The sequence below is a fragment of the Camelina sativa genome, chromosome 3, assembly GCF_000633955.1.
Source record: "Camelina sativa cultivar DH55 chromosome 3, Cs, whole genome shotgun sequence".
Classification (NCBI taxonomy): Eukaryota; Viridiplantae; Streptophyta; class Magnoliopsida; order Brassicales; family Brassicaceae; genus Camelina; species Camelina sativa.
This window is the reverse complement of record NC_025687.1, coordinates 16,632,813-16,644,620: the sequence shown is the minus strand read 5'-3', so window position 1 is coordinate 16,644,620 and position 11,808 is coordinate 16,632,813. Positions and strand designations below refer to the sequence as shown.

At 37.3% G+C, this 11,808-nt stretch overlaps 2 protein-coding genes across 2 annotated transcripts; both read right to left on the bottom strand.

Moving 5' to 3' along the window:
- LOC104777330 (60S ribosomal protein L9-1) lies at positions 5,067 to 6,205 on the bottom strand. The gene is made up of 3 exons (XM_010501556.2): positions 5,738 to 6,205; positions 5,526 to 5,648; positions 5,067 to 5,340 (listed from the first exon to the last, which is right to left on the bottom strand). The coding sequence occupies exons 1-3, from the start codon at positions 6,110 to 6,112 to the stop codon at positions 5,254 to 5,256; spliced, it is 585 nt and encodes a 194-aa protein (XP_010499858.1). The 5' UTR covers positions 6,113 to 6,205; the 3' UTR covers positions 5,067 to 5,253.
- Positions 6,825 to 11,432, bottom strand: LOC104777329 (protein DETOXIFICATION 21). The gene is made up of 8 exons (XM_010501555.2): positions 10,965 to 11,432; positions 9,041 to 9,582; positions 8,589 to 8,675; positions 8,358 to 8,414; positions 8,029 to 8,267; positions 7,358 to 7,476; positions 7,150 to 7,236; positions 6,825 to 7,033 (listed from the first exon to the last, which is right to left on the bottom strand). Exons 1-8 carry the CDS (start codon positions 11,232 to 11,234, stop codon positions 6,944 to 6,946), a joined length of 1,491 nt encoding a protein of 496 aa, XP_010499857.1. The 5' UTR covers positions 11,235 to 11,432; the 3' UTR covers positions 6,825 to 6,943.

The following is an 11,808-nucleotide window of genomic DNA, read 5'->3' as shown; positions in this document are numbered from 1 at the left end:
ATCACCGAGGGCCAACCATCGAACTCGAGATTTTTGCATGTAGAACTTTTCCTCTGCAGATAAGAGCATGTGTCATGCCTCTGATGCTAAATTCTCCTCTCTTGCTAAATCAACCGAAGGAGCCACAAGAATCTGCCTCTGAATCGCTGCAACTTCCTCTGCCTTCTCTTTCACCCTTTGAGAGATCCCACTAAAATGTGTTTTGTTAAGCAAGCGTAGGCTAGGCTTTAAAAGCTTCAAAGCACGCACTAACTTAAACTGAGCATACCCGATTATGGAACTGGCTGACCACTCGGACTCAATGATATCAGGATACTCGGATGGTCCACAATGTGAGTGTAGAACTTAAAAGGCTTGTTTACCACTCTGTGTAGAGTCGGAACCGAGAATAAACAAGGGGCATGATCAGACTGACCTGGCTCCAAGAATTCAGAATAAGCGTCCGGGAACGACCTAGCCCAATGCTCATTGATCAGAGCATGATCAATGCGCTTAGAGATTGGATCTTCTTCTCTATGATTCCACCACGTGAACGGAAGCCCCTTAGACGGAGCTTCGAAGAGGTTAGCTTCCTGGAGGGCGAGCTCAAAATCACCAACTCCCGTGACATCTACCGGCTCGTGGGGAAAGCCAGAGTGATGCTCAGAGCGGAGAATCTGGTTGAAGTCCCCTATAACTGCCCAAGGGTTACTCGCCAGAGGAGTAGAAGCATGAAGGTAGGCTAACTCCTCCCAGAGCGCAATCCTTTCCTCCGGAAGATTAAAGCCATACACAAAAGTACATGTTATATTGATATTCTCAGCCTGAAGAAAGAATCCATAGGTGATAGCTTGCGCAAATTGTTGGTAGACCACCATCGTGACTCTAGGATCCCAGACCACCACAATTCTCGCTGTATTGTGGTATTCAAAATTTCCACAGAACTTCCAACCGTGAGGAACTGCCTTCAAGACTCTCCTGGTATTATTTAGTTGTATATTTGTCTCCAAAAAAGCTCCAAAAAGAGGCCGATGGATATTAATCCATTCCTTAGTCATTACTTGCCTTCTATGGCTATTTAAGCCTCTAATGTTCCATCCAAAAAACATACTTACTGGCGCTAGTTAGTTACTCGCAGCCTTGGGGCTGCTATTCTTACGTCTAACCATGATGAAAGACGCTTCCTCTTCAACGACAACAACCGGCGTAGAGGAGGAGGGACGAGCTGGCTTGGAGTGTACCACGGGACCTTGCTCACCAGAATTGGAGGCCCCAATGGCATCGGAAGGATTATCCCGCACAGCTCTAGAAACAGGTGCCTCTTTACAAAGGCTGTTAGACCTTGTAGAACTTCTGCTTCGTTTGAGTGCCCTGCTAGCACCACGACCCTCTCCACTTTTTGATCGGTGATGCTCCTTCTGAAAACATAAAAAAATTGTAGTTGAAAACATAAAAAAATTGAAATCTTTACAGGTAAATTAAGTCAAGATAGGAAAGAAAATTCACAAAGTAATTCACGTGGTACCCATAACTTTGGACTCAAAGAATTAATTATTAGGGTCCTGTCCTTATTCCAGTTTTGTAATTGATACTATATGTAAGGATAACAAAATGGGGCATAGTATTCTAGACAAGCCGAGCATAGTGTCAGGAATTTTCATGTCCCACAAAACTGTTGCTAGAATTGTCGACGGTGTACAAGAATTCTTATTCTTCACACGTGACATACATATGTATATCATACTATCATACGTGAACATATAGAGAGGCGGTTCGTGGGTGTTTGATAATAAGCATCTGTAAGTTAGAGATTACCTCGAGGGCTAGACAATGGGGATATTATTACCTAACTATCATTTGTTTCTCCTCTTTTGAATCTGTTCCTCCATGTTTTGTGGTTGTGGAAAGACATGTTTTGTCTTCTCTATCGTATTCAATCAGTTTATTACAAAAAATGACCATTAGTTAATTAAAAATATGTCATGTATTAGACCCTTCGTTGTCGGTGTTGGACATAATATGTGGATGCAAATGCCTTTATGCATTTAGATGCAAACCAAGTTTGGATGCAAGTTATTAGACATACTACATTATCTACAAATCTAAGTGTAGGGAGAGCATGTAAAACTACGGACCTTTAGCCGAAAAGATAAGTGTATTTTGGTGGAGTTTATTTATGGAGTTTTCTACGGACCTTTAGCCGAAAAGATAAGTGTATTTTGGTGACATAGGTGGCCAAATCAATTCTTTTAAACCTCTCCACAAACCAGGAGTTCACAATTTATCCCCACTAACAGATCGTAATGTCCTCGTTACACACCAAAACCATCACCTCCGACTGTGTGAACCCATTCGACTCCACACTCTTCTGGGTTTGGCTCTAATACCACTTGTGACCTTGCTTACTGGGCCCCGACCATCACTTTACTTAGTATGCTCCATGTCCACTCTCGGCCCTTGGGCTCACCCATATCCTACGTCTGGGAGGCTTGTTTATCGTCCCTACAAATCACCACATGATATTTCCATGTGTTTTGTCCTCACTCGCATAGTTCCGACAATCACTTCTCGGAAGGTCACTCATCCTGAAACTACTCTAGTTCAAGCGCGATTATTTCTGGAGTTTTTTGGAGTTTTTTCAAGAGTTTTGACCGAAAAGATAAATGCAGTTTAGTAACATAGGTGACCAAATCAATTTTTTTAAACCTCTGTACAAATAAAGAGTTTACATATAGTATATGAATAATTTAATATATATTTTTGTAAAATAAAAATACAACTATTCAAGTAGCTATTGAAATAGCAAAAATTACAAGTATTTTTATCTCTGTTAAAAAATTAGCAGTTAAATCTATAGTAATGCACATCTAAGTTTAAATTTTATTGACAAATTGAATATTTAATGATAATAATCAAAGAAAAAAAAAATAAGACAAAAAAAAAAGTTACTGTGCACCCACCCAAAACAAACATACTATGTAGAGAGGAGTTTGCAGTCACTCTTACAACCACTCAAAATCTATTTTAAATGCTCATTCTAGTTACCAAATCCAACCAATCTTACGAGCTGCTCTCTCCAAACACTTTCCTGATTGGTGAACATGTGAGTCGTTTGTGAAACCAATCAGAGCCACTAGTCAGATATATAACGACGACGCACAAGAATCACTTGGGTATTAGAAAAAACTAATGTAATTATTTTAAACTTATAAATTATTCAACATTAAAAGAAGTTTTCTTGTCATGCGAAAAAGTTTATTGGAGGGCAACGAAGATGGAATAGCTCTTAACCTAGCTAGACGCTTATGATCACTACTAGCAAAATCTTGCCAATACCATCATCAGTATGGTGCATGATTTCGTTTCAATATTCTCCTATCTAATTCTCAGTTTTTTTAAAAATGTATTTTTATTAAGGATATGAGTTGTCAACACTGTTTAATGCCATTTTGTATGTCTGGAGTTGTTTTTGTAGTTAAGATACTTAACTTACAAAATATAACCATCACTAAAACATATCAAAACATATTCTTTAAGGTACATATGTCTATTTTGCAATCTTGAATCATCTTCTCAACCACAACCCCACAACGTTCGTGTTTCCATTTCTAGAGTTTCGATCTCCAATTCATTATCTCCTAAAAGGCTAAAACTATTTTGTAAGGTGGCCAAAGCTTCTTCAATATTATCCACTTTCTATATCAAAAAGAAATTGCAAACTGCAAGCTACATAAAGAGGTTGTCTAGAAGCTTTCCTGTGAACAATGGCTGGCCTTGATTCTTTGTATTCTGCTTTTGATATCCACATCTGCCTTTTGGAACAAGGTAACTAAACATCACTATCTTCGTGTGGATCACTGAAGCATCAACACGGTTAAAGAATTTACAATACCTGTTGGAATGTGCTAAGAGAAGGCAAGATGGAACCCCCAATCCATACACTATACTTCCTCACAATTTCTCTCTTAGCGCTTGTGGTGAACATGTACCCTCTCTCTCTCTCTGTCAAGATCTTCATTAAAGCATTAGTAAGATCACTTCCAGCTAAAACAAGCCTGAGAATAGGATGAGGAAGTGCATAGCCTTCATATATAGTAACCGTGTGACTAACTCCATCAGAAAACAAAATCTGTCACATCAACCTAACATTCCCTATATATAAAGACTTGTATGGCCACTGGCATAAAGCGAAAGCACAGATTGAATAGCAACATACAAAGCAGGGACATCAAAAGTCTCAAACATCATCCGAGTCATCTTCTCTATTAGCTTTATAGGATTAAGAAAAGCTTCAGTAAGAATCACAGGGTGTTCTTCAGGAGCAACACGAAGCTAATTGTAGAACGTATGACGCCAAATCTTCTCCATATCATCCCAGTTACAAAATATACCATGTTCAATGGGATATGTAATTGTAAGTATACCTCCTTTCGATTGAGGTTCATCGCCAACATAAGCATCTTTCTGTCCCATTCCTACCATAACACCAGGATGCCTAGGACGACCTTATAATAATACTAGGGAATACAGCTCTTGGTGCATCATCACCCGCAAACCCAGCCTATATCACTGATGGAAACAGGTTTATGTAGACTTGATCAACAAGTTAGTAAGAAGAGGAAAAGAAGACAAAGGAGCTCACCTTGAGCATTCCAGTTCCATTATCAACAACAAGTGGTTGAATCTCTTCTCCTTCTGCCATAATCTTAAGATTATAAACCCCAAACCAGAGGACGATGATCAGATTTCGACTTTAAAACGATTACATCAGAGTGAAACGAAGTATGAGTTGAATCAATCATAGAAAGCTGTAAGCAAAATATTATCGTGTAGAACGGGAGGAAGTGATCATCAAGTCAAAAACAAAATCTATAAGTCTATATTGAAGTAAAAGCTACGGCAGAGATTGAGGAGTCTGTACTGTCTTATAACATTATTGCCTTCAGATCGTTTATGCGTTCCTTGCTTTTGGGTTAATCAAGATCTCTGGTACAAGTTAGGAAGGTTTGTGAGATCTATGACTCAGGAATCAATTCAATACACAACCCATTACTCCAAAATCAAATTAATCCCAAATTAACACGAGATGATTCGAATATGTAAATAAGATTGATAGCTTGTTTCCAAAACTTGTGAATAAGTAAATAAAATCTCGAACAAAAAAAAAGAACAAGAGATAAGCCGAGTCTTGCAACAACGGAGGGATTTAATCCATAACACAGAAACTAACATTCAAAATAGAGAAAATGGAGCTATGATGATTGATAAAAACTATTATTCCTCTTCAACGATCTTGCTCTTCTCGCTGACATAGATTCCATCAAGAAACTTCCTGATATCCTTCTTCTTTACGTGACATTTCTGCACATAACCATTGTCAAATTACATATCTCCCTATCACTAAAAGCCTAAAATACACCAACAATATGCAAACTCGGGCCCAAAGCTTATGAACCATTCTTCCATATGTCAACTATCTAACACACAAACTACACACAAGAGAGAACCTTTCATTGTATCTGCTAGTTAAAGAGAGTAGTACGTACCTGGTTGATCAAAGCGCATGACCTTGACACAAGCTCAATGTCATTACCATCAAGAACGATCTCATCCTTGACCTTCTCAGATCGAACAATAGTCACACCATCCAACATATCTACCTTCCTCACCTAATCATTTCCAATAAACCACATTTCTAAAATAAGTTCATCTTCCAACATTTTCATTCCTAAAATCTACATGAAGGCAAAAAACAAACCTTCTTCTCGCCAAGGAAGTTACGGATCTCAATAGACTTGCCATCACCACCAATGGAAGCGTTAATGGGAAAATGAGCATACACAAACCTCATCTTGTACCTGAAACCTCTGGTCACACCGGAGATGAGGTTGTCAACGTGGCTAAGTGCGGTTCTGATGGAGGCACTGGTTTTGCGGGATCCAAACCACGAATCGATCTTAAGCTTCTTCTTACCAGTCTCGGGGTCCTTGATCAGCTGGAAATCGAGGTTGAGATGCTTGAAATCGCGAACAAGTTTCCCGCGAGGTCCTTCGACTTCGATCACTTTGGCGTGAACCTTGATGGTTACGCTGTCGGGGATGTCCATCGTCTCGGAAGATAGAATAGTCTTCATCTTCTTCTCCCACCTTTTTTTGCTTTGCTCTCTCTCTCACTGACGACTCTCTCTGGTTTTGATCAAAGGCTGAAACCCTAGAAAAATGAATCGACGGCGGCTTTTTAAAGGGTGGAGATAAAAACTCGGAAACCCTAGAAAAAATGTTTCAGCCCATTATAAGCCCACTAAAAGAGTATTATTATCAATAAGCCCACTAAAAGAGTATTATTATCAATAAGCCCACGGCCGGGTGAGCAGGGTTGGAATTAGGCTAATTTATGACTTTTTTGTAACTTCGATGTATGAGAACTGTAGTTTCGGTGTTAAAATATAGTTATGAAACTTTTGGTACATAAATATAATTTCATAACTATCAAAAACGTGTTTTTTTAATAATTCTAGTCAAAATTTGTAATTCATTTTGATGTAAAACGATAAGTTGAGAGGATATATAATATAAACCAAGTTCATTGTAATCGTAAATAATGGTATTTTAGATTGTTGGTAGTTTTTGATGATGAAACGAATTATCCAATCATATTTGAGTGCTTTGGGACATAAAGCATAGAGTCATGTACTCATGTTGAAGGCTACTGTCCCTTTCTAAGTTCTAACTTCTAACCATATATGTATTTTTTTTTGTTTTTTTTTTTGTTTTTGATATAAACACTAATCTTCTGTTGAGCTTTGAATTGTTAATCCAAAAAAGGAAGATCTTATCACAGTTAGCTACGAGGACATCAAATAAACTCAAACTTGTGAATTGTGATATTCTTCTCAACCTTTTAGAACAAAGTTACATTGAAAGAAGAGTAATGATATTTCTAATGAGAATTTCCCGAATCCAAACTAATTATTCGGTTCCTCTGATGAAATTTTATTTGCATCTCTAGATTCTGGTACAACCCACCGGTTTAGATTTCTCAAAGACGTAGATACCTAGAAAAAGTAGCAAGATTTAGCATAAGGTCCAAGAACATAGCTTGCTTGGCCAACCTAATTATTTTGTACGTTTGTAGAATAACTAGCTACAAAAACAAATTCTTTACACTAACCTGTTGATCCCAATCTGTTCTCAGAGTCATGATGCTAAGCACACAAGTCTGAACGAATACTCCAAAGATCATTCCGATCCATACACCCTAAAAATTTAGAGAAAAAAAATAATAATTATGTTAATTTTGGTACCTTTAATTTTTGTTTCCAAGACCATTTGACAACAAAGAAAAACATGTTAAAATTTGTAAGGAAAATGAAACTTACTTTGACTTGCAAACCAACACCGTAACCAAGGAAAAGCCCAATAGGAATTCCAACAATGTAATAGCAAGCGAGGTTAACGTAAGTAACATATCCTTGCCATCCCGCTCCAACCGCAACTCCTGTTCCGGTTCAAAAACACATACTGATTTAAGTGTCGGTATAATATCAATATCATGCGTCAAGTATATAATATCAATATCATGCGTCAAGTAGAAAACTTATATGTATACCAGAGAGAACGGGTTGAACACTGTTCAAGAGAATCGAAAAGGCTAAAAGTGGAGAAAGATCGGCAACTTCTGCGGCGACAGCTTCACTTGTAGTGAAAATGTAGGAAATTCTTCCTCTTAGAAACAAGAATACGAAGAATAGAACTGTTCCTATAGAGAGTGATGTCAAAACCGCCAGCAATGTTGCAAACTTGGCTGCTTTTGCATCTCCCCTACCCAGCTCGTTGGACACTCTTACACTATAAATAGAGATAGTTACGTTGCAAAGAAGAAAACAAATTATCTTAACATTAAAAANATATCCTTGCCATCCCGCTCCAACCGCAACTCCTGTTCCGGTTCAAAAACACATACTGATTTAAGTGTCGGTATAATATCAATATCATGCGTCAAGTATATAATATCAATATCATGCGTCAAGTAGAAAACTTATATGTATACCAGAGAGAACGGGTTGAACACTGTTCAAGAGAATCGAAAAGGCTAAAAGTGGAGAAAGATCGGCAACTTCTGCGGCGACAGCTTCACTTGTAGTGAAAATGTAGGAAATTCTTCCTCTTAGAAACAAGAATACGAAGAATAGAACTGTTCCTATAGAGAGTGATGTCAAAACCGCCAGCAATGTTGCAAACTTGGCTGCTTTTGCATCTCCCCTACCCAGCTCGTTGGACACTCTTACACTATAAATAGAGATAGTTACGTTGCAAAGAAGAAAACAAATTATCTTAACATTAAAAAAAACAAAAATCAATATATGTATCTATTCTCACCTTGCTGCTGCCAAAAACCCAAGTGCTATCATCATCTCCAGTCCGTTTATGTTGAGGCTATAAAAAAGTTGGTATGTATATAAGAGTTGATTTATAAATACTTTACATATTATTAGTCATACCATAGTTTCACTTTAAGAGTCAAGGAAATAAAATGTATAGATGTGTGTTTGGAGATTGTATTGGCTATGGAGACTAGAAGAAGGTCAATTCTTGTGAATATATATATACCAGATTGCTAGTGCATCAAGAGCCACCTCTGCGTTTTTCAAATTTCCAGTGAGTAGTACCAAGATCGAGTTGTACCATAACTCCAAGCTGTTCAAAACAACCACCACAAATATAGTAAACGTTATATAATAATAATACTTTAAATTTATCAATATCTTACGAGTAGATTTATTTCAAACGAGAATAGTCATTCCTGACAACTTAAAAAGCTCAAAGAGCATGTGGTTCTGACTTGACTCATACTTATTTGGAAACTTCATCTCATCTACCTATAAAAAAACCTTTATACGATTTTCTACCTTAAGGATTAATTCCTAAACTTATTAATTTATATGGTCTGAAGCCATAAAACTAATACAATGAGTCAATGGCCACGTAGATGCATCAAGTGGAAACCAATCTCGTATTAATATGAAATTGTGTCACCAATTTTTAAAAAGAAGGCCGCTTACCAAAGCATTCCACCGGAAGACATAGATAGTTTGAAGACGTGCCCTAAATCTTTGAAAGCCATCATAGAGAACCCTCTCCACGTGTCCTTACACCCACCACATGTGACGAACAAGAGCTGAGCAATGTTAGGCAACCAGAACGCAACTAGCGTCGAGGTCATAGCACCAGTGATCCCGAAATCAAAATGAACCATTAGGAGCCAAGAGAGGAAGACATGGACCACTAAAGAGACAGCAGCCGCATAGGCAATGATCTTGTTCTTGCTCTGAGCTTGGAGAAACATTTGGCAAGTGAAGGAAGGCACGAAGGAAAAGTTGATGCCTATGACCCACAATGCTATTATACGAGCCACACGGACAATACGTTCCTCTTGACCTAAGGCTAAGAGAATAGGGCCAGAGAAGATGTAGACGGGCATGAGGCAAATGGTACAACCTGTGAGGACGATCCATGACCTTTGGAGGTAGATCCCGAGCATATGGTTTTGTTTGGCTCCGTAAGCTTGACCACATAGGGTTTCCAATGCACTGGCCATGCCTAGCTGCATCACGGCAGTTATTACATAATAGTTATAAAGAGTTGTATCAACCAAAGTTGAGACATCTGTACAGGTTCATAATAAAAGATTGCCAAAATAACAGATGTATATTCGAAACAAATCCTCAAAAATTGTATAATTGAACCATCTTTTAATGAGTTTTATGAACGTTTTCAACCTGATGATTTGATTACCTTATCAAATGTAAGTTTGGTTTCTTTACATAAATTTTTAAGCGGAATAAATAGCTGGAATTAATGTTTTTCGTTAAGAATACTAGTTTATTGTTGTGATTTCTCGCATAAGTGAAGAGTTCAATGCTTTTAAATTTAAGAATGAGTTCAATAATACTTTCATTTTGTCGGAGAATTCAATACTTAGATTCTACAATACTATTTGGCTCTTTATGGCGTCCAGCATATGGCTAGAAAAGCTTCGACTAAACTTGATATGATGGGATTTTTGGATTTCTCTAATGAAAACATGAAAACATGTGTCAAAACTTTATTTTCAGGGAAGAAAGTGGTTAGGCCTCGGAAGTGGACTGCTAATAGTGACTCTTGTCAAACTTGCCGACCCACAAATTTATATATTGCAGTACTTTTCCAACGTTATAATATAATAAAACGTATAAGTCACATATATCTACTATACTATCGAACTTCAAATTCTATTCAACCTACTTTTTAATTCGTTAAATTTCGAAGAAAAAACCAACCACATGTTACGATAGGAGAAGAAGATACTACGAACTTGGTATGTAGTTGTCTTATGTTACGTAAAAAGATATGTGGTTGACAAGAAACCACCACATGTTACGACAAGCAGTGTCTTCTGTTAGTATTAACATGATATACGTAATTTCAAATTTCTGTCAAAAAGGAAATATTATCAGTAGTCTTTTCTTTATTATCATTCTCACGAATCAAATACATATTTTACCATCATCATTGTCTATTGAATAATGTGGTATAATAATACGAGCTGTACTGTATAGAGTTTTGCAATAATTTGATAGTTTTCTTACCAAAAAAGACGTATCAGATTCATTTTCCTATAAGATATCTTTTGTTTTTTTTTTCTGTTTTCACTTTCCCTCAATTTATTGAATAGCTACACATATGTCAGACAATCCCGTGGAAAAATTAATAAAAAGCTATCTGTAATCATTATGACAAATAAAAAATACTCCACGGGATTCTCTGACAAATGTGTTTCAATCCTGGAGTATACTATTTCATTTATTAATGGTCAGTAAAGATGACCACTAGATGTGAGTTTTCGATGTAGTCTGTTGGAAGAAATATAGTAATACTATTATTTTATTTTAGCAAACATAACCATAAAAAAAAATGAGAGTAATAATTGAAGTATGGGATACTAACCAAGATACCATTACTGAAACGGAGGAGAACGGTGAAGGTGATGGAGTACGCAGCCAACTCGGTTGGGCCAAGATGGCCGATGAAAGCTTGACTTATCATTGAAACTCCGAACGTAGAGAATCTCGTGAAGATCGCCGGCGCCGCCACAACCCATAGCTTCTTTGATTCAATCCAAACCTTTTCCTTCATCCCCAACTCATCCTCTTCTCCGCCAGTCTCCACGGTCTTTTTCAACAGAGCCGTCGTGAGCTCTCCTTCTCCTCCGGCCATCTTGGACTCTCAGTTTGTATTTGATGGACCAGATGGTATGAGGAAATAAATTGAAGAGAGAAGGCAGAGAAGGATAGAGAGGAGAGAGTTTGTGTCTGAATTGGTTTAGAGAACCAATCTTGTGTTTATTTGACGTGTTTTTTTTCTTTGTTTTTTTTGTATCTACTCGTCATATTTTATTGGGAAACGAAAAAGCCGTCTACGCCTCTTGCAGGAAGTAAGCAGTGAGATTTAAACACTCTAATAAAGAAATTAGTTGTATCTTTTAAATACGTGCATTGATCAACCATGTGACTAATAACTAGTAGTATTTTAATATTTCAAGTCCATAGGTCGTGACTATTTGTTGCACCACAAACCCATAAAAAACAAGAATCAAGTCGCGACCATAGGGGGAGCATACCATACTATTATTGGCACATTCTTGTGCTAACAAGATTCGGAGCGATAGATTTTTTTTTTTTTTAATTAAGATTATGATAATCCAGAACTCTCCAAATCAAAAATTCATTTTTATTGACCGTACATTTTCGTAAGTCAAACAAAATTAAAAACAATTAATATGTTTGATGAA

Excerpts from the sequence above, each read along its gene's own strand:
- LOC104777330 (XM_010501556.2), bottom strand. The coding sequence starts at position 6,112 with ATGAAGACTATTCTATCTTCCGAGACGATGGACATCCCCGACAGCGTA. Across the intron at positions 5,649-5,737 it reads ACTTCCTTGGCGAGAAGAAG|GTGAGGAAGGTAGATATGTT; the intron begins GTTTGTTTTTTG and ends GGAAATGATTAG. Across the intron at positions 5,341-5,525 it reads CATGCGCTTTGATCAACCAG|AAATGTCACGTAAAGAAGAA; the intron begins GTACGTACTACT and ends GGTTATGTGCAG.
- LOC104777329 (XM_010501555.2), bottom strand. The coding sequence starts at position 11,234 with ATGGCCGGAGGAGAAGGAGAGCTCACGACGGCTCTGTTGAAAAAGACC. Across the intron at positions 7,477-8,028 it reads TGTTCAACCCGTTCTCTCTG|GAGTTGCGGTTGGAGCGGGA; the intron begins GTATACATATAA and ends GAACCGGAACAG. Across the intron at positions 7,237-7,357 it reads GTGTTGGTTTGCAAGTCAAA|GGTGTATGGATCGGAATGAT; the intron begins GTAAGTTTCATT and ends CTAAATTTTTAG.